This window comes from Ambystoma mexicanum, chromosome 5q (assembly GCF_040938575.1).
Source record: "Ambystoma mexicanum isolate Mex_15411 chromosome 5q, UKY_AmexF1_1, whole genome shotgun sequence".
NCBI classification, from domain to species: Eukaryota; Metazoa; Chordata; class Amphibia; order Caudata; family Ambystomatidae; genus Ambystoma; species Ambystoma mexicanum.
In genome coordinates, this window is record NC_090933.1 from 1,092,487,790 (window position 1) to 1,092,509,025 (window position 21,236).

At 48.0% G+C, this 21,236-nt stretch overlaps 1 protein-coding gene across 1 annotated transcript in view; it reads left to right on the top strand.

Moving 5' to 3' along the window:
* SQLE (squalene epoxidase) overlaps positions 1-21,236 on the top strand; it is a 322,632-nt gene that overhangs the window by 107,083 nt on the left and 194,313 nt on the right. Inside the window, exon 4 of the mRNA XM_069621611.1 lies at positions 16,188-16,284. Coding sequence (XP_069477712.1) covers positions 16,188-16,284 — 97 coding nt within the window. The remainder of the gene's footprint in view (positions 1-16,187; positions 16,285-21,236) is intronic.

Consider the following 21,236-nt stretch of genomic DNA (forward strand, 5'->3'; position numbering starts at 1 on the left):
GATGCATCTGATGACCTCTGTACCTGTGCAGCTCTGCAGATCCAGTTATTCCTGAGCCTCAGTCGTGGAGACATGAGGTAGTACTGCTGGGGACTCCTGCACCAAAACGGGACGGTCACAGTCCGCAACCGGCAAACTTTCAAACAAGTGGCACTTCAGTGTTTCAGCTTCTCGTAGCTACTGCAAACAGCAACACTGCGGTCCCTGGCTGTCAAGATGGGCTTTCCTTGCTTCTCTGGTCATGCAATCCATTGAGGGGGCTCAGGCTCGGTCAGTCCTGCTTCCTGGGAGTCCGGAGGATCTTCCTGGAGCTCTTGGCCAATTTAAAAGCAACAAATACAAGCTGGTGTTCCTCTCCCTGGTTATTCGGTTCCAGCAGCTACTACAATGGAAATTCAACCAGCTCCGAGAAGGATGTCCAGGTGGCTTACTTTGGAGTTGATTGGTCCCACCAACTCAAGGGGAGAAGTCGTCTTTGTAGGACTTATCTATCAATACAAATTTGGGGCTTCAGCACAGCAGCAGGGCTTTACCGGGCAAACCAACGGTCCACGAGTTGCAGCTTGCGTCATCTTCAAGTTTTTTGGATTCTTTTGTCCAGTGGTCGACTCTGCCTTCCAAGCCAAAAAGCCTCGCCTTTTATGAAGCTCGCTCCCATTCATTCCAGCCTACCTGTCAGGCACCCAGCAGGGTTGCTGTCCTTGCCGGACTGCCAGCCGTCCAATCACCTAGGAGTGCATTCCTGTCTCCTAGGAGACTAAGCACAGGGAGTTTCGGGCATCTCCCTCACTTCCTGCCCCCACCAAACACTCTGGAGCCAGAGGCGGGTTTCACTCGTGAAGCCTGCCAAAGACAAAATGAACAAAGGCACCAAACCTGGTTTGGCGTGCAGAGTAAATATCAAGAAGGACCAAAACAACAGGAAATGGCGAAAAAAGAAGACTGGGTGCTTCACTGTGGCTGCAAACGCAGTCCGTGGTAAAAACACAACACAGTAGTAAAAAGTAACCACTGCCACCAGCCATTAATTGTTTAAAAGGTAACATAAAAAATGTTACATGAGAAGCTAGACAAAGGGGCTACTAAGTAACCCCTCCAGCACCCTATTGTAAGATAGCGTGTGCTGGGTCTAGAAAGTTACAATGTAAAGTAAAGTCAATTTCACTTTACTGCTCTTGGAAACAGTAGTTAATCCAAGAGTAAGGTATTTAAACCTTGTGAAATCTGAAAGACTTCCCTGTGTCACTGCACTGAAGGGGCTGTGTGACACAATGCAACATGATGCCTAAGGAGTTTGCCAGACTCCAAAAACACAGAGTTCAAATCACAGAAAAATACATGAGAGAGTGGGATAAAGGTCTCACTCTCTCCAGGTTCAAAATTAAAACGTCCTAGAGTCCAGCGAAAGTGCTGGGGGTCTCTAAAGTACAGAGGAATTAGCACATTTCTGAGAATTCTTCCTAACAGCAGCCTTGGTTTACTCTTCTGTCAAGGTCTGTGCATGCCACTAGTAGCTGCAAAGTTCATACTCCCCTTTATTATTGGTTTGGGTAAGTCGTCCTAATGTGGGTCCCAGACCACTTTCACTAGGTCACTCTGCCCCCTTGAGTATTCCTTCTGTCCTTCACTGTGGTCTTTAAGCACTCTCTGGGTCTCCCCAATCCTGGCACTAGCCACCCTAGTGCCTGCAGGGTCTTGCCCGCCTCTCTCTGGTTGTTCTGGGGTCTCCAATGAGCTTCTGTGGCTTTCCTGGCTCACAGGGGCCTTCCCTGGTACACTGCGCTTCTAGCCTGCAGCTCGCCAGCATTTTGGAGGCACTCCAGCAGCTTCGGTCACCGGCAGGTGTTTTTCCTCTCCTCTGGTCTGCTTTCTGCATCGCAGGACCTCTGCGAGTGTGCTTCCCTCCTGGATACCGTCTGTCTCTGCTCTGTGATCCAGCGCATACCTGCAGAATTTCTCGGCTCCTACCAAGCCGATAACGAAAATGCCATTGTTCCCTCTGTCCTTTTGAATGACAGCTGAGCAATAGGATTATTTGAAAGGCTAGAATGTATGCATTAGTTCTTGTCAATGATCTGCATTACTCGCAGCTTCTTCCTCGTCCAAGTAGTTCTTGTCTAAGATATGCTGAAACAACACATGGGGACATTGGGTGCTATAGGATTGGAGGGGTTTTGAGGGAAGGTGGTAGGGTCAAAGGGATACCGCGTTCTACCGGGATAGTCACTAATCTCAATGGGGACCTGCCTCCCGATGAGATCCTCCCACTGAGTACCATCCCCAGGGGAACCTTCAGGTAGCGGCCTCAACTCCCTGGCATCATGGAAAGGGGCTTTCCCATCTAAAGCAGTCGCAATATCCTAGGATTCGTCACAGCACTTAACAGGACTTCAATTTCACCTATCAAGATGTTTGCCTTTTCCATGGGTTTTCTAATAATAGTAATTTTAGTAGCTTTTGTTAAGGGTGGGCATTTGGTGGCTTTCCTTTTTTATCATTTTTGTAACTAGATGTTATTTAAAGGGCAGGGCGCATGAATAAGGGAAACTACAGAGTCTCAGTTAATTTTGATGAAATAAAGTGCAAATGTTTTAAAATGTCATGTTTGGGACATACTGGGCCTCATTACGAGTTTGGCGGCAGCCATGGAGCTATTTGCTCCATGGCTGCTGCCAAACCGGGCTCCTTTACCGGGTTCCCAGAATGGGGAATTACCGGGCCGTTCCGAGTACGGAGAGCCCGGTAATTCCTCCCTCTGAAAACCTGGGCCCGGGCCTTCCCCATTCCCATCTGAGCTCCCATAGGGCTCAATGGAAATGGGAGAGGGAGCTAAAAACGGGCCGATTACGAGCGGCTCGTTGTTTGCTCCCTCTTCCCCTCGCGGGACCCGGTAATGACGCCTGGTTTTGCCAGGCGTCCCTTCCGGGTCCCGCGAGGGGACCTCGTAATTTCACAGGACGGGTTTAACGGGTCCGCCTCCATTAGCGGAGCCCGTTAACCCATTCCGCGAACCTCGTAATGAGGCCCACTATTAGTTTAAAGTGTGCAGTGCATACGAAAAGGCTCACAGAGCATCAACTTCATAAGAAATATAAAAAGGCACTAAGATGAATTAGGTAAAAGTCGTTAAAAAGGTAAAATACACTTTAAAAAAGGGTGCCAATCCTAGCCTTCACATTTCATAAAGGAGTGAATGCACTTAGTCCTTATTGCTAGTTCTGGGAATGTATGCTTGCTTGAGGGCCACACTTAGGGCCTCATTACCCGGTAGGCGGTGAGCCATGGCGCTATTAGCGCCATGGCTCATGCCGGTAAAATACCGGCACCGCCTTGGCGGAAAGGGGATTTACCGCCCCATTCCAAGGTTGGAGGGGCGGTAAATCCCCCTTCCACCATTGCCCTTCCCCATTCCCATTTCTGGGCAATTTTGCGGTGCCGTAATTAGCTCCGAGGTCCCTTAGCGGGTTGGATTTTAACGCCTGCAAAAAGCAGGCGTTAAATCCCCCAACCCGCAAAGGGACCTCGTAGTAAGGCGGTAGGGATTTACCGGTACCGGTATTTTACCGGTACCGGTAAATCCCTACCGCCATCCGTGTAATGAGGCCCTTAGTCCGGTTCCCCTCACCTTGCACCTAGCTGAGCACATAAAAAGACACAACAATATGTAATACACTAATTGTAGAATATAAAAGCCACTGTATTGAGTTTGATAAAAAAAACGATATATCCGCTGCTCCTTATGACTAATGCAGAGAACACACGATTGCTTGAGGGGCACACAGTCCAATTCCTCACCCCTTGCACCTAGGCAGTCAAATAATTAACTCTGACTTGTGTAAGGTATTGTTTCTAAAAGTGTCCTTGCTGTAGCACCCTCTCTCTTGGCAACCCAGGAGCCAACTGCCAGCGCTAGTTGTTGTCTTCTTAGTAGTTATTAACAAGTGGATTCTCTCCTCTACGCCATTTCCAAAAGACTTTGGCCCTCATTAGGACCCTGGCGGAGAGGGGTTTACGCCAGCGTAATGCATGGTGTACCTCTCCGCCAGACTACGACATTCCGTAGCGCCATGGAGATTTTTACGCCTGCTTTTTGCAGGCGGAAAAATCCATGGCGCTACGGGACTTGTTGTTAATTACGCCACCGTAATTTACGGTGGCGTAATTAACGCCTTCCCCACTCCCATTATACCCTATGGGGCAAAAATGGGAATGGGGAAGGGTAAATGGGGATTGGGGACTTACCGCCCCGCCAACCTCGGAATGGGGCGGTAAGTCCGCCAACCCCCATGGCGGTGTTGGCAGCTCTGCGCCATGGTCCATGGTGCAAATTGCACCATGGACCTCCGCCAGGGTCGTAATGAGGGCCTTTGTGATGTAATGGAGTTCCGTGTGTAGACAAAGGAAAAAAAGGAAAAATGTTGGGAGTTCTGGTAAAGTGAGTGTTTGACTCTTACCGGACCGATTGCACACAGGAAATCAATGTCCACAGATTAAGGATTCCCTGACCTTCTAAATCCTAACAGACCCAATAGCTGTGCCCTTAGTGCAGCAGCTTTTCCCCGCAAGGGCCTCCTAGCCCTGGTTTTGAGTGGCGCTCCGGCGATGCTGTCAACATCAGCAGTGGGTGGGGCTTTCAAAACGACCAGGAAATTATGCTCTGCCACAAAAGTGGCACCCTTTGTGAGATAATCCAGGTGTGTGATAACCAGAGCTCTTGGCAGTTCCATTCAATGGTTGGTTTGGAAAACGGACAATATTTTACAATGTTAATATAGTGAAAATGTGTGCATTTGACCACTTTGTTTAATGATTGGGAGAAACTGAGACCAGTGATAAAAATAACTCCCATTCTTTGCTTTCTCGGTTGGCTGTAGGGATGGTTCTAGAGTCATGGGGCGAATGGTACCTTTATGATGGTCCTATGTTAACTCGCCCAGCTTCACTCTGAGTAGCATTCAGAATAGTTTTAGCAGCGCACACAGATAATTTCCACCTTCTCAAGAATTAATAAGGCACAAGCAACAGCAGCCACCTGACATTTGCTTTCTGCCTTAATAAAACTAGATGATACTAACTAGTGTCAATATTCGGGTCTAGTTTATTTACATAAACCTTCTATGCAAGTGTGACCCTAAAAACAGAATACACCCTCAAGAAGTTAAAACAAATATGGAAATTGGCTCAATGAACAGACGATCGAACTATGATATGTCTGCACATGTTAACCAAATAACCTTCCCTCTCTCCCCACCCATGACCCCTGTACTGGACTTTACTACATCTATATTCTATGACTCTAAATAGGTTGGTTCAAACACCAGAATTTCTATTATTTATGGTGCATTAGCAAAAGCGTTACCTACACGATGGGCCTCATTACACGTTGTGTGCTAAAAATCTCAAATTACTGGCATGGCGCTCTTAACGTGTCCGCCCTCGCAAGAGGGCGCTAATAGCGTATCAGTACGAGTACGCGGACACAAGCATAGCGCCATGCCGGTAATGACCCTACCGCCATGCCGCTAAAGACCCCAAAAAGTCTCTTACCGCCTTCAACGAAAGTGCAGATAGCACCTCGGCCCTCGCGCTGCATGCAAATAGCGGTCACCGCTATTAGCGGTGACCGTTAAATTGCGGAACCGGAAATAGCGTCATCGTGCAGGAACGGGAAAGAGCACGACGGCCATCTTTAAAAGCACAATCCATTGCCATCCTCTGCCCCCTGGACCTGTTTGGAGTAGCTTGCAGTTGGAAATCATCAGGGACACCCTCAACATACCCAAGACATTGAAAAAAATCACCGACCGGCAGCGGAAAGAAAAATTTACCTCAGAGGAGCTAATCATGCCGACCCAGACCCTAGCTGACAATGCCGCCGTGATCTTTGCCAGCGACATGCGGCGGGAGACACTCATGAAAAAAAAAGCAATCTGGGCTGAGGTTGCATTGAAAGTCAGTGCTCTGGGCACCACCACCCGCAATGTGCGTGAGTGCCGAAAGAGTTGGGATGACCTGAGACTCCGGGTGAGAAGCATCCTTGCCGAAAACCACCAAATTGCCACAGCAGGTGGATCTGGGTCGCCCATAAAACTTAAAGAATGGGAGGAGACATGCGCCAACCTCATTGGAGTGGAATGCATAGAGGGAGTCGGCACGATGGAGCATGGCGTGGCAACCACTTCAGATGGAGGTGAGTGTACACATGAAAGCATGCAATGTGAATCTACTGGTCCCCCCAAATGTGAGCCCAGAATCACCTCATGAATGGCCAAACATCCACACATGCATCACACCCTGGCCATGTCAGTGTCAGACCCAAACACAAACCCATGCACACATCACCAGAGACAAGTGCCACACACAACCATGCATTGATGAGCCACTGAACTGACACATCACCTGCATCCTTTACAATGTAGTCAAAATGGCCACAACTGCATTATTGATGTATACTGCATTAAGTACATTGAACCGTAACCAATGACATCCCCCTTCTTGTCCCCGACAGGCTCACATACAGACAGTGAGGATGCTGGCAATGCATCACAGGCACCCCCTGCGCATAAGAAACAAAGGGCTTTGGACACAGAGGACACCCCACAACATCAAGGGGCAAAGGCAGAAGGGTCCAGATGCAGAGTACGAAACATCGGTGGAGCGCCACTTCCAAGACACAAGTTGCCACACCACCAACAACTGCCCCACCTCCGGGGGTTAACCCACCACCACCGATCCGGGCCACAGAGGGCCCACCCTCAGCTCCAGCTAGTTCTGCAGGAGTGGCGGCAGCCACTGCCCCACTATCAGATGTGGAGGACCCAACCGACTTCCACATGTAGATGCACACCCCAACCCCCCCGGAACCCCCAAGCCATCATCACAGCACACACTTGGGTCCAATGTCACTGGCGATGAGAACATGGGAGCTTTTAGTAGCCCCCCGGTGGCTTCATCTGTTGACCTGGCACCATCACAGGCCGCAGCAGCCACACCACCAGAACCCAACACTGCCCTCGACCTGGCCAGCATCAGGCAGCGGCAACAAGAAATAACTGTGCTGGTTGGGCAGCATGTTGAGAAGGCTGCCCGACTCTGGGCAGACATTACGGAGACGGCAAGTCACTCCAGGGAGGGGATGGAGGCATGTACAGACAGGCTGTGTGGGGAGATCATCCGAGTCAGGGAGGTCCTCACACGGATAGCGGACGCATTGGACCGCCAATTCCCACCACCACCACTACCAGGACAGTCTGCCACATCCTCATCCGCCAGTTCGAGGCAGACAAGCCCCCTCCACCGCTCCTCACGCACCACCAGGCGCACGTCTAGTCAGCCTCCCAATGCTGGTGTTGGCAATGGCCAATAGGGAGTGCATGGTGAAGCCTCCGCGTGCATGGCTGGAGGGAAACATTGTGCAAGACACATGTGGAACTGTTGTGGGGGGTGGGGGGAAGGGTGTTATGGGACTGTTGTGCGGGGTGGGGGGAAGGGTGTCATGGGACTGTTGTGGGGGTTGGGGGGAAGGGTGTTATGGGACTTGTGGGGGGTAGGGGGAAGGGTGTTATGGGACTGTTGTGGGGGTGGGGGGAAGGGTGTTATGGGACTGTTGTGGGGGGGAAGGGTGTTATGGGACTGTTGGGGGGGAAGGGTGGTGGGATGTTTGGGGACATGCACATTTCCTTCTTTACGTTCCTTAATACACTGGTGTTTGAACAAAACACAGGCTTGGACTTCTTCACTGTGTATGTGTACTTTATTGACGCCATGGTCCATTGTGCGCTTCCAAACAGACACCAGTGCATTACTACCCATATCCATGTGACAGTACGAAACCATGTTACTCAGAATATTTGGTTGATCAGATGCTGTCTCACAGCACGTCCCTTCTGGCCATCCCCTCTTGCATGACCTGCATCCCCTTCACCTCCGTCCTCATCACCATCATCATCCTCATCAGTTGCTTCTATTTCAACATCAGGGGGCAGTGGCACATTCAGTCTGATACACATATTGTGCAGCATGACACATGCCATGGTGATCTTGGCCACCTTCTCATGGCCATACAACAGAGCGCCACCAGACCTGCTAATGCACCTAAACCGTGTCTTCAAAAGGCCAAAAGTCTGCTCGATCACAATGCGGGTACGGGTATGTGCACGATTGTATTCATCTTCGTGCCTGTTCTGTGGGTTCCGTACTGGGGTGAGGAGCCACCTCTTCAGGGGATAGCCGGCATCACCTGTATGGGGGGACGAATGGGGTCCTGTTACTGTTCACCTCAATAGCGGCCTGTTCATATCACACAAATGGACTTTGCATTGTAATTGAAGTACACAATTAACAGCATACATGCAGATGGTCTGTGTGACTGCAATGTGCAAAGGTGAGCTCGACCCTGCAAGTAGACATGCCCCATTAATGCCTCCAACAGTAATTGACATGTCCTGGGTGAGGCCACATCTTAGGAGTCCCTGGGCCCAGGCAGATTTGGTACCACACTGCTGGTGTTATGCCATTCCAACATTGATGTTCCCATGCTGAGAGGCATCACTTCAGTGGTGCTATAGGTGCGTGGTGCAATGTTATGGCTAGGGGTGATCCCTTTGCATGCTTTCAAGGGCACATTGCATTATTGTTGTTGTGCTGGAATAATTCTGTATGACTATCTTGACGGCATGTATGACATTTGTGTATTTTGTGGCGTAGAATGTTGTACAATGTGGATGTGGATGGATGTATAAGGTTTCTAGACCTGGATTGTCATCTATGTTGTGTAGCTTATACTTGCATGTCCGTTCATCTCAAGTAAGTTGCGGGCTTCCCAGATGGACATTGGCGTACATCTGTATGTGCATTCGTCCGACGGACGACAAGCTACACCCATTTCGAGTATGTATCTCTCCCCCCCCCAATCACACCCAGTTGGAGTATGTATCCACCCCCCACCCCAATCACACTGACATGTGCTTGCCCTGCAACTCACCAAGTAGCCACGAACGTTGTCCGGCTTGTCGCTCCATGTAGCGTGGGATAGTTGAGTTCCGCAGGACCATGGAATCATGGGTTGATCCGGGGAAACGGGCACAACAATGTGTGATTACCTTGTTGGCGTCACATACCATTTGGACATTGATGGAGTGGAATTGCTTCCTGTTTCAGTAGACTACTTCATTGTGATGTGGTACAACCAATTCCACATGGGTACAGTCGATGGCCCCCGATGCAACTTGGAATGCCTGCCAGTGAATAGAAGCCAACTTTGGTGTTTGCAATCTCCTGGGCAGTCCGTGGCATGAATATGTGTTCAGGTGTATGCTTCAGGAGGGCATCGAGTACATGGTTCAGCGTGCGTGAGAATACTGGTTGTGAGATGCCATGCATCTGGCTCACTGTATGCTGGTAGGTGCCTGTGGCCAGGAAGTGGAGCACAGTCACCACCTTGAGTAGAGGGGGGATGGCAGTTCGGATGTCTATGAGGCTCACAATGTCGTTGTGTATCATGTCCACGATGCTGGTGATGGTATCCCGGTACAGATGGTACATGGTGTGTATCTGCTCTGGGGTTAGATTAAATGGAATGGCTCTGATCCTGGGGATTGGTGGGTGCCTCTGTGGTATGATTAGGTGCCGTGGTAGTACTTGCTGTGCCTGTCTTGCCCTCCTCCTCCTCCTGCGTCTCCTCTGTGCTGCCTGTTGTTGTTGCTGCTGCGCTGCAAACATGTCCTCCAGCCCATGTAATGCTGCAAGTATTGGAACCATCTTGGTGTGGGAAGGGGTGTGGGAAGGGGTGTGGTGTGCTCCTTTTGGGCTGCCACATTCTCCATTGCCTCCACCTGTGCTGATTGTGTCCACCTGTGGCAGGTGGGAACACTGCTCAGTTCTCTTAACGGGTGGTTCGCGATGGCGGTATTAGCGCCATGGCGGTGAGGTGTTTTGGGGGCTTTACCATGCCGCTATTGGCATGTCCGGATCGCCTTGTGATGCTGTGCTATTAGCGGCATGGCGTTATTTACGGGATGGAGGGTCGCGCGCATGCTGACTGCCCGCTATTAGTGGCACCGTACTTAGCGGTGCCGCTAATAGCGGTGAGCCGGGTCGTAATTAGCATGGGGATTTAACGTTACCGGTATTCCATTACCGGTAACGTTAAATCCCTACCGCCTATCGTGTAATGAGGCCCTATGTAACTAAACAGCTAAAATTTTGGGGATTGACTGTAAGCAAGCTGGCTACTTGAATGTGTAACCTCATACCATGATTCCTATTCTTTATAAATATGTCACATAGGCAATTTGAAAAGGTACCCTTGCAAGTTAACGCATTTTTAAACTCAAATATTAATTTGCCCTCGAAGAGTTTTGAGTAGGCAAATGTTATGCTCAGCCGCTCCTACTTTAGCATTGCTGACATTACCCTATAAGTGGAGAGCAACATATTAATATTGTGTGTACTTGCTTTTATTTTATATTTTACTAGCTGAACTACCCGGCTTCACCCGGGGGTTTCACTTCTCAGATTTTCTTTTTTTTAAATTGAGCTTTATTAGTTTTATTGGAACATTCAAAGATCAAGTAAGTTGTATCTGTCGAGAGAACATCTCTCGCATTAACAACCCTAACATTAGAACATGCCCCTACTATTCCTCCTCCCCCCACCCTACCATCCCTCCCACCCATCCTTAGGAACAGTTCTCAGCAAAACAAGTTCTCAAGCCACAATTAGTTGCTTCAATGACCCGGTGTTGCCAGGGGGCCCAATGTCCATCGTAACAGTCCACATTCACATTACAAGTCATTCTTTGTGGAAACGGGCCCGGCCAGGCCCTGTATCTCTTAGCCTTTACATCATAAACCACAAGCAAAAGTGTTGAACAAGTCATGCCATTCCATTTCAACCGCCCCCCCTCCCTCCATCTAATGCTGCAGTGATGTTTTCCATCAGATACACATCGCTTGCTATACTGACCCACTCCTTCAGCGTGGGAAGGGCCGCCCTTTTCTAGTGTCTGGCCCGGTTTGCCATCAAGAGAAATTGGTCTAACCGGGAAAGGACACACCACCTATCCTTTCATTTCACCAGCCTAAAGAGTACCAACAAAGGGTCGAGCTCAAGGTCACCCCTCGGCCCCCCTCCCCTCCTTTATCGTTCCCAAGACCTCAGACCAGTACATCTGCACTTCAGGGCAGTTCCACCACATGTACCAATAATCTGCTACTTCACCACACCCATGCCAACATTAGGGGTTCACTGTAGGGAACATATTAGATAACCGCTTCCGGTCGTATTGCCACCCGTGCTGCAATTTTACTCCATGAAGTTTGTATTGGCAGGAGATCGAGCTCTTGAAAGGTCTCCGACACATCTGTTGCCAAAGATGTTTCTCTAATTCTTTGCCCAAGTCCCTCTCCCATCTGTGACGCAATTCCTGCACTGCTTCCCCCTTGGATTCTAGGAGAGCCCCATAGAGACAGGAAAGTAAGCCCTTCGTCTCCCTCTGCCCATCCAGAACTCTTTCCACTGGTGTGAGATCCCTCTAAGCCTGTTCCTTCCACTTCTCCACTGTGAAGATACCCTTCAACCTGAGGTAGAGGAGCACGGGGAGTATGCCTATGCCCAAGGCATCTTCCAACTCTTGGATGGTCACACATTTTCTGCCCTTCTACAGCTGTCCCACCCAGGAGAGCCCACCCTCAAACCAGCCCTGATACCTTGAGACTTCAGGTATTGCGTCTTGAACAGGGGGCGTCTATATGCGGCTCAGTGGCGATGGCCATGTGGTGATCCCACCCCTCTTTCCCCCCGTTTCCAGCACTTCCCAGTGGACCCCAATGAAAGGGTGGTCTCGAATTCTCTTTGGGAGCCTCCCCCTCGGGATCCAAAGCCATTCCCCCACCGTCACCGGGAGCATTTGCTGATTCTCCAGAAACACCCATTGTCTCTCTGAATCCTCTCTCAGGTGTGGGACCACTGTCCTCAGTTGCGCTGCCCTATAATATAGTCCCAGAGGTCTGGAAGCTGCACTCCCCCTCGTTCCTTAGGTAATATTAACGTTTCATATCCCACCCTAGGTTTCTGGTTCTGCCATAGAAGCCGCAGAATACGTGACTTTGCTTCCTTCAGGTATGCCTCAAGGGCATGAATCGATAACATCTGGAAGAGGTACAACACCCTAGGAAGTAGATTCATTTTAATCGCGTTGAGCCACCCCATCCATGACAGCTGCCCCTTGCCCCATGTCACCATTTCACCAAATAGTTTGTCAAAGAGGTGGGGATAGTTAGCTGCACCTAGGTCCTCTCCTGGCCAAACAATATTAATTCCAAGGTATCTCAAACTCTCAAGCTGTATCTGCAGCCCCAAGGGTCCTGGCACCTCCATCTGGCTGGAGTCACCAGAAGCGATCGGAAAGATCACTGACTTGTCCTGATTGACTTTAAACCCAGAGAATCGCCCATACTCTTCTATGATCGCTAGTGCTGCCGGGATTGAACTAGTAGGATTCACCAGATGTAGCAATACATCATCAGCGTAAAGTCCCAGCTTGAATTCCCACTCCCAAATCTAATGCGTTCCACCGCCCGGGCCCTCCGTAACCTCTCCGCCAACACTTCCATTGTCAGAGCACACACGAGGGGCTAGAGGGGGCAACCCTGCCTCGTCCCCCTCTGTAATGCGAATACCCTGGACAAAAAGGCATTCACTGTCACTCTCGCTGTCTGGGCTGCATAAAGTGCCTGTATAACTCTCATGAACCGATCAACCAGCCCATATTTCCGTAAGACCCTCTTCAGGAACCTCCAATCCACCCGGTCAAATGCCTTCTCAGCGTCGAGGGCTGCAAGCACCGGGTTTCCCTCCCCCTTGCCGCGGCCTCCATCAAGTGCACTGTCTTACGTAGAGTATCCGCACCCTGTCTGCCTTGAATAAATCCCACTTGGTCCGTGTGGACCAGCTTAGGCATTATGCTTTCATACACGTGGCCAAAATCCTAGTGAAAATCTTTGCGTCAACGTTGAGTAGGGAGATGGGACTGTAGGATTTGCAGCTCTTCGGGTCCCTACCCTCCTTCGGAATAACCGTGATCAGGGCCTTCCCAAACGATAGAGGGGCCTTCCGTGTGTCCAGGATATAATGAAACAACTTGGCCAAATGCTGTGCTAGCAACCCTGCAAAGCTCTTGTAGAACCCCACTGTATGCCCATCTTCCCCGAAAGCTCTACCCAGCTTCAGTCCTGATATTGCCCTCAGTACCTCCTCCTGTGTAATTGACATCTCCTTTCCAGCCCTGTCACTGTCCAGTATACTCGGAAGCGGCACGCCTTCCAAATACCTATCTAGCTCCCCATCGGTCCCCTCCCCCTCTCATTACAACCTTATTATACCATGAGCACTATCCCTATAGCACACTAACGCATTTTATTTACATGTCAGTCAATAAAAAAAGAAATATAAGATGAACAGTGAATCTAACCTCATGACCTAACCTAACCTCATCACCAGCACGCACGCCACAGATTGCATTGCCCTTTCCTTAATCTGAGCCCTTGCACTAATTCTTATCTTTACCCTAACTGCAACTCTAACACATACCCTAATGCTTACTTTACCCACTATGTTTATAAAAATCCCTACCTACACCAATATCGCCTGCTCTTGACAACCTCCCTATCCCTTTCTTTAACACATACCCAAATCATTATTCTATTAGACCTAGCCTTACCATAATCCCTACCCTAACATTTAATCCACCATAATGACTAACCAAACCCCAACCTCACCAGCCCAAAGCAATCACCTTGACCCTAAATCTAACCAACATCTTCACTCTATCCCCAGTCCCTATGCTTTCCCTAACCCAGGCAATCACAAGACCACTAAACCTTCCTTAGCTTTAACAATTACCCTAGCAGCACTATATTTTTGGCTACTTTTCAGCTAAATGTTTTTGACTACTCTTTGCTTGGCAACGTTTTCACAGCAGAGGTATTTTCACCATGACTTTTTCATTGACTACATGTTATTGGCAACATTTTCACTGGACACCAAATATCTCAGTAAATGTTTAATGCTACACTCCCTCACTTTTAAAGAGCCCTATCAAATAGTATTGCAGATTGCAGTCTAGCACAGGAGATGAACGGTTTTAGGGGTGGGGTATACAGGAGAATACTCCTTGGGGTGAAGAACAAATCATCAACTTCCAATAACTAAAACAGATGTTTAGGCATTGCAGTACAGTGAAGGAAATGTGTTTGTTTGAATTAAAGGATAGTATGCCCTAGTCACAGTCTAGGAAACGGCACCTTCTGTTTCTTTCATTGATCACCGTCTGAGGGTTTTTCAATATAATCATGTGTTCTGTGTTTAGTGCCTCTAGCATCCCCTATACATCTTGTGTACCTGATAACATTGAATTGCAGAAGATGGGCCCACAGTTACAGGAGAAGCCATTCTGTTTGTTGTACCTCTCAGTATTACTGCTATTAAAGTAAACATTGAACATCAATGTGATTTTCTTCAAAAGCGCTCCATAGGAAGTCTGAGGCTGTTGTTGAATTTCTTCTAGGCTGTGGTTAGGAATGGTGGACCAAACTATAGGCTGGATTTGTGTGCTCTGTCATTTAACTTCCAATGCCACAGTTACAAACAGGGCTCTGATAAGCTTTTAATCCCTACTTGGAATCAAATGATTTTTCAGGGAGTAGAAAAAGTAATCCGCTTTGCCAGTAGGGACACTTTATGCTTATTTAAAGATGTTATTTCCCCTTAAATCTCCTCTCTTGAAAGCAGGCAGTAATGTTATTAATGTTCCTTCCTAGGGCACTGCTCCTATGGTCACTGTTTCTAAAACATCAGTGGAACCTCGTGTTTAGACACAGGGGGTAGGCACCTATGAGTTCATTGCTTCCCATTTTTTGTTCGGTTCATTTTTACTCCCTTTTTCTCTGGTTGGGCATATTTTTGTGTTTTTAGGGAGTAAAACCGGGTGTTTATGTATGCTCCTTAGCTATAAGGCTGGCTTTGAGTAAATGTTACAGGACAATGGGCCTCATTACGAGTGCGGTGGTGAGGGTAAAAATGGCAGTAATCCAGCAGTAAATCCATCACTACAGCATTACTGCACCACTGTACTACAGGTTTGCAGATGAAGTGGAGGAAAAAGTTGGAGGGAAATCCGCCACCTTACCGGCACAATTTGGCAAAATTCCACCGAAATCCTCACTGAGTCCTATGGACCCCAAGAATAGGCACTTACACCACCCTACCACCACTTGTAATCCTGCAGTAAATCCATGGGACCAAGTGGCGGTAACAGTAATTCTGTTTGGTGGTATTTCAACGGATTTACTGCCGAAATCTCCCCAAACTTGTAATGAGTCCCAATGTAGTGTTGATGTAAGCAGAGGCACAGGAATTCTGTTCTGTTGTGCGGTTATTCTGAAGCAAGTATCATTCTGACATCATTTATGAGAGGCATATTTCCTGGCCCTTGATTTACTTCATTAAAATGGCATAGGAACTCTTATTGGCATGTTTTCTAGCACATTCCTTTTAGTTGGCTTTATTCCATCTGGCAAATAATGTATCGTGTCTGAATGTTCTGCCAGCCACATCATTTATGATAAACTATATTTGTTTTTTGTAATACACATGAGTTTTTTTTCAGTGGCATAAAACCAGTTCTGCATTGTCTGTGAGCAGTGTAGACAAACAGATAGCCACAACTGAACCTGTTGTTTATACTGAGTATACAAGGCTGTTTTTTGTATACACATCTTTCTCTGCATAGGAATACTTTTGCTCTGTACTGTAACAGATAGTGAAGTCTTGGACTGGTTGATTAGTTCTCTTTATAATCAAATATAAAACATTTGGTTGCAATTTGCAATAGTTGGGGACATTCCCTTTTAAACTCTCTTCAGAGATGATAGCTCACTAACTACGCATGCTCACAAAGTCGCTTACCTGTTTAGTCAGCTACGTACATAGAATATAATGTGCGCACGAAAGCCAACTATTTCTGCACTTGGAGAAAAATAATTAGAGGGTACATTGATCATGAAAGCAGCACACCTCAGATGCGAAAGAGTTGATTTCTCAGTTATCAGAATGCAATATAGAGCGGTATCTAGGTCAAAGTTGCTACTTGATGTAAAACACTAATCATATATTTATTTGCTTTTCAGTACAAAGTTTATTGAAGGAACCGTGACACAGTTACTTGAGGAAAATGGCCGTGTTATTGGCACCCAGTATAGAGATAAAGAAACTGGGGATATCAAGGTATGGTCAAAGTCACAGTATTGGTTTTCGGAAAACATGTGAATAATTATCTATGTTGATATCTGTATTTCCAATTATTTTATTCTGCACATTCGAAATCCCCAGCTTCTGCTAACACAAAGTAGAAAGAATTGTTATTCCAGACAATCATTTTTTTAAAATTTGTGTAGAAATTGTCAACTGCGAGGAAGCCGCAATTCTGCTTTGTCCAGTCACATAATTTCAGCAGCTTATCAAAAGACATCAGTGCTCTAAATCGGGCTACTGGGTCGAATGTGGTTGTAAATTAATATGTGTTGCATACCAGACTAAGCCAGTTTGAATAAGTGTGGGATAAGAACTCTTTTGTTCATCTTAGACACTCAGAAAGCTGACATTCCCATTCACCTCATTGTTGACTTTAGGAGTTTTTGTTCTTGGATGCCTATCGGGGGCTAACATGAAAATAAATACAACACCAGGCAAGGGACAACAATCTGCTTTTCAAACCTGTTCTGGTTCTTCCACTGTGATTGGTCCAAACAACTGAAAAATATTTTGGTTCTAGTGGCGTACCATAGGAAAAATACAATAATCTAGGTAATGCTGCTGCCTTACTAGTGCCACTCGCTAAACCCCTGTCAATTCGAGCTTCAGCTAAAACACTACAGGGATCATTAAGGTTTCTGTGGTTCCTACAATGTTCTTTTAAAATAACTTCACCTTATAAGTAAATATCTCAATATTTAAAAAGTGAAAGATCTAATATGCTAAAGAAAGTGGAAGGAATGACACATGATTTGCTGGTTGGTTCTGGCTGGAGTAAGCTCTGCTATTTGCCAGAGAAGATGATGTATACAAGAGAGTGACTCTGGTCTCGGTCACACTTCACCAGTGCTGCCTTATCAAAGCTCTGCTAGAGCAGTACGAATTTTTAAGACCCAGTGAGCTGGCATGAGATTTACTGAATGTTGTTTTAAAGCGTTTGTTTTGTTTCCCTCCTACTGGGTAAACTAAAGAGGCCTCCTCTTTTGTGCTTCATCACCTTGTGTTTGCTGTTATTCTTTGTTAAATTTATAGTTTAAGTGTGTCTACTTTCCTGTATGTGCACAAAGCACAATGCTGTTGGACATAGTAAATGGATATCTGAGCACCGGCATGAACAACAGTCTTTTACTTCGCCTAATATCATTTCTTTGAATGCAAAGACTAGTTTGCACACATTTCAGTACCTTTCAAAGGCTGTTACCAGGCATGCAGGGTGATGACTTCAGCACCCCAAAACATGCTTCGAATGGATTGTGTCCTCCCACGTATTCCTCATCTATGATAGTCGTATCTCACCAGCTTCGCTGCTTCAGAACATTTTTTTTGGCAGAGGACGCTGTGCACGAGGTCATGGCATCAATGCCCCTCGAGGGCCGCCATGGCGTGTCAATGTCACTCGAAGTACAAATAGCTTGTGCCGCGCCCGTTGGCTTCAGTTCTGTTTTTCCGAGCCTCGCTTCGAGACAACGGCGTGCTTCGTTGTTTCCTCAAGATCGGTCGGGATTCAAAAAGTGTCATGCCTGTGGGGCAAAAATGTCCATCACAGACCCGCACCGCGTTTGCCTTTGGTGTCTGGGAAAAGAACATCGTATCGACGACTGCGGCTCCTGCGAGTCTATGACCAAAAAAGCTCTTTGCGAACGAAAAGGTAAATTGGAGGCGGGGCAGGAAGCTTCAAAGGGCTCTTCGAAGAAATACAAAAATAAACCGGGGAATCTAGAGACTCCACTCGGCATAAACATCCGAAGAGGTTTCGATTGAGGAGTCAGTCGAGACATTCTTTGACTTCTTCTTCTAAGAAGTCGAAGAAGAGGCGTCACAGGTCTCCCACTTCGTCATCAGACACCTCCTCTGAGGTGATACGATGCCTGACTAGGTCGGATTCCCCCAGCAAGTGGAATGCTTTCAGGTTGGAAATTATGCAAATCTTTGAGAACGCGGCCTCGACCCCCTCATAAGAGCCTCGCAAGAGTCAGACCCCAGTCGCTCCCTTGGACGACGCAGGCAGGTCAAGAACTACTCCGGCAAGTAGTAAGTCAGAGTCTCGACATACTTGACCCGACACCAAGATGTCAAAGGCTTCGACACGGGAATCGAGTCGATCCCCGGTTCTGTCGAAGAAACATAAGACGTCGAGTCTATCAACGACTTCATCGACTCCATTGGCGCCGATCGCTTCGACACAGAAGTCAAAGGCATCTTCTTGAAGAAACCGTCAACGCCTTCAACGATTCCTTCGAAACCCTTGAGACAAGTTTCGGTACATGAAAGAATCTACACTCCTGACCCGAGATCTGACTTCTTTAACTCTATGTCCTCTATTTTTGAAGAGGAAAGTGCCTTTGAGGGAGATATTACACTGTTAGGAGTCAAGTTTGGCTCTAGAGAAGTTCCTGAGGAACTAATTGACCCTGAGTCAAGGCTGAGAGACCTCTGTGACTCCCTCCACTCTGCCAGTGGCCTAGATACGTCACCAGAGTTGGAGTTTACAAAACCTGACCCTTCAGAACACGCTGATTCAGGGTACAGGAACCTTATGAACAAGGTGACTGAATACATGGGTTGGAGCAGGGCTTCGCCAACCTTCGAGCAGGATGATATGACAGACATCCTGAATCAGGGTCCTCAAAAAGACCCAGTACTTCCCTTGCATAGGGCCCTACAAAGGAAGGTAGAAGCAAACTGGGAGACTCCTGAGACTGGTTCAGCTGTTGATAGAAGCTTTACTAGAAAATATCGACCATCTTCAAGTGACCCTGATTATCTCGGGAAACACCATACACCTGAGAGCCTGGTTATCCAGCCGGCAACTTCTTCCAGACAGTCGGCCTATCCCTATATTCCCCCAGATACAGAGGATAAGAAAGTGGACGCTTGGGCCTGCAAGGTGTTTACTTTGGGCAGTATGGCTCTAAAGTCAACGAACATCACCTGTAACCTAGCCAGGTTTACCCATTCCTGTGCGGCTGAACATATTCCAGAAGGCAAAGAAAGGGAAGGCTTTCTGAATATAATTAAGGATGGCAAGTAAGCGATGGGGAGTGTCTCCAAGCAGGGCTGGATACCGCTGACAGCATCAGCAGATCCTTGGCTACAAGCACGGTACTGCACAGATGGAGGGGCCTTCCGTGTGTCCAGGATATAATGAAACAACTTGGCCAAATGCTGTGCTAGCAACCCTTTGCGTGGTTGAGGAAGTGAGGGTTTGCACTGGACGTGCAGGCCAGACTTCTCAACATGCCTTTCTACGGCTCGAGGGTGATGGCATCAAAGCGGACGAAAGTTTGGACAAGCTGTAGACTTCCAGGGCGTTGGCTAAGTCCCTTAGGTCCTCCTTTTGGCAACCTTATTCGGGCCCATCTTCCTGGAGAGGATGTTCATTTCGTTACTACTCCTCCTGGAAGAAAAGGACAAAGGAAATTCCCTCTTGGTGGACGAGGTAAAAGTGCTAAATCAGCCTCAGCAGTGGCATCTTTACCCTCAGCCGCTGCTGCAGCCACCTCTATACCACTCTGAGGCCTTAATCTACAAGACCCCAGAGGGAGGCAGGATTTCTCAGCATCTGAACAAATGGCGGGGCATTACTTTAGATGCTTGGGCACTGGACAGAGTATTCCAACGTTACTGCCTTCCTTTTCTAAAGAGGTGGAGATCATCCACCGGGTCCCAGCTCTGTCAAAATTCCAAATCCGCTCCTTGTGCAGGAGATTTTAACCCTGTTAGAGAAAGGTGCAATAGAACATGTACCTGTAGCGGAGAGGAACAAGGGTTGGTATTCCCCTTATTTTCTCATCCCAAAGAAGTACGGAGGACTGAGACCCATCTTGGACTTCAGAAACTTGAACAAGTACCTCAGGAAGGACAAGTTCAAGATGGTAACCCTTTCTCAGATCCTTCAGGCTCTCCAACTCCAAGACTGGTTGGTATCATTGGACTTTCAGGATGCTTACTTTCATGTGCCAATCCATCTCAAGCACAGAAAGTACCTGAGGTTGGCGGTTCGCATTATCAGTTTTGAGTTCTGCCATTCGGGCTGACCTCCACCTCGAGGGTTTTCACCAAACTGATGGCGGTGGTGGCAGCGAGTCTCAGGAGGGGAGGGATTCATGTCTACCCCTACCTGGATGATTGGTTAATCAGGGCGTGTTCACCCGAACAGGCCCAGGAACATCTGAGGATCACCTGCCGCTTCCTTCACCATCTGGGCTTCACCCTCAGTTACAAGAAGTCCCATATGATACCTTTGCAAAAGCTCCAGTTCATCGGGCGGTCTTGGATACTTCCTCAGGGAAAGCCTCGCCTCCCGAGGTGAGAGCTCAACACATTCTGCAGGTGGTAACAAAGTTCCAAAATGCTCAGCGTCTACCGGTCTACGATTTTCTGAGGTTGCTCGGCCTCATGGCATCCTGCATTTTTCTGGTGTCAGAGGCCAGATTGAGAATGAGATCCCTTCAATGGGCCCTCAGGACTCAGTGGTCCCAATTTTCAGGCAATATGTCAGAACTTCTGCAAGTTCCGAGCAGAGTGGCTCAAGACCTTTTATGGTGGCCTTGCAAAGACAATATTCTAAAGGGAGAATCTTTTTGGCACCATGGCCGAAGATAACTGATGTGACGGACGCCTCACTCACGGTGTGGCGAGCCGACGCCAACAATCTGACAGTCAGCGGTCGTTGGTCTCCATCAGAGTCCAAACTACACATCAACATTTTAGAGCTGAGGGCAATCAGACTAGCTCTGAAGGCCTTTCTGCCCTCTGTACGGGGAAAGAATGTCCTGATAATGACGGACAACACGGTGGCCTCAACAAGAGAGGAGGCATAGGGTCACTACCACTGTGCAGAGAGGCAGTGCAGCTCTGGTTCTGGGCAATACAAGAAGGAATCGCTCTGTCTGCGGTTCACCTAGCCGGAGAACCGGACAGCG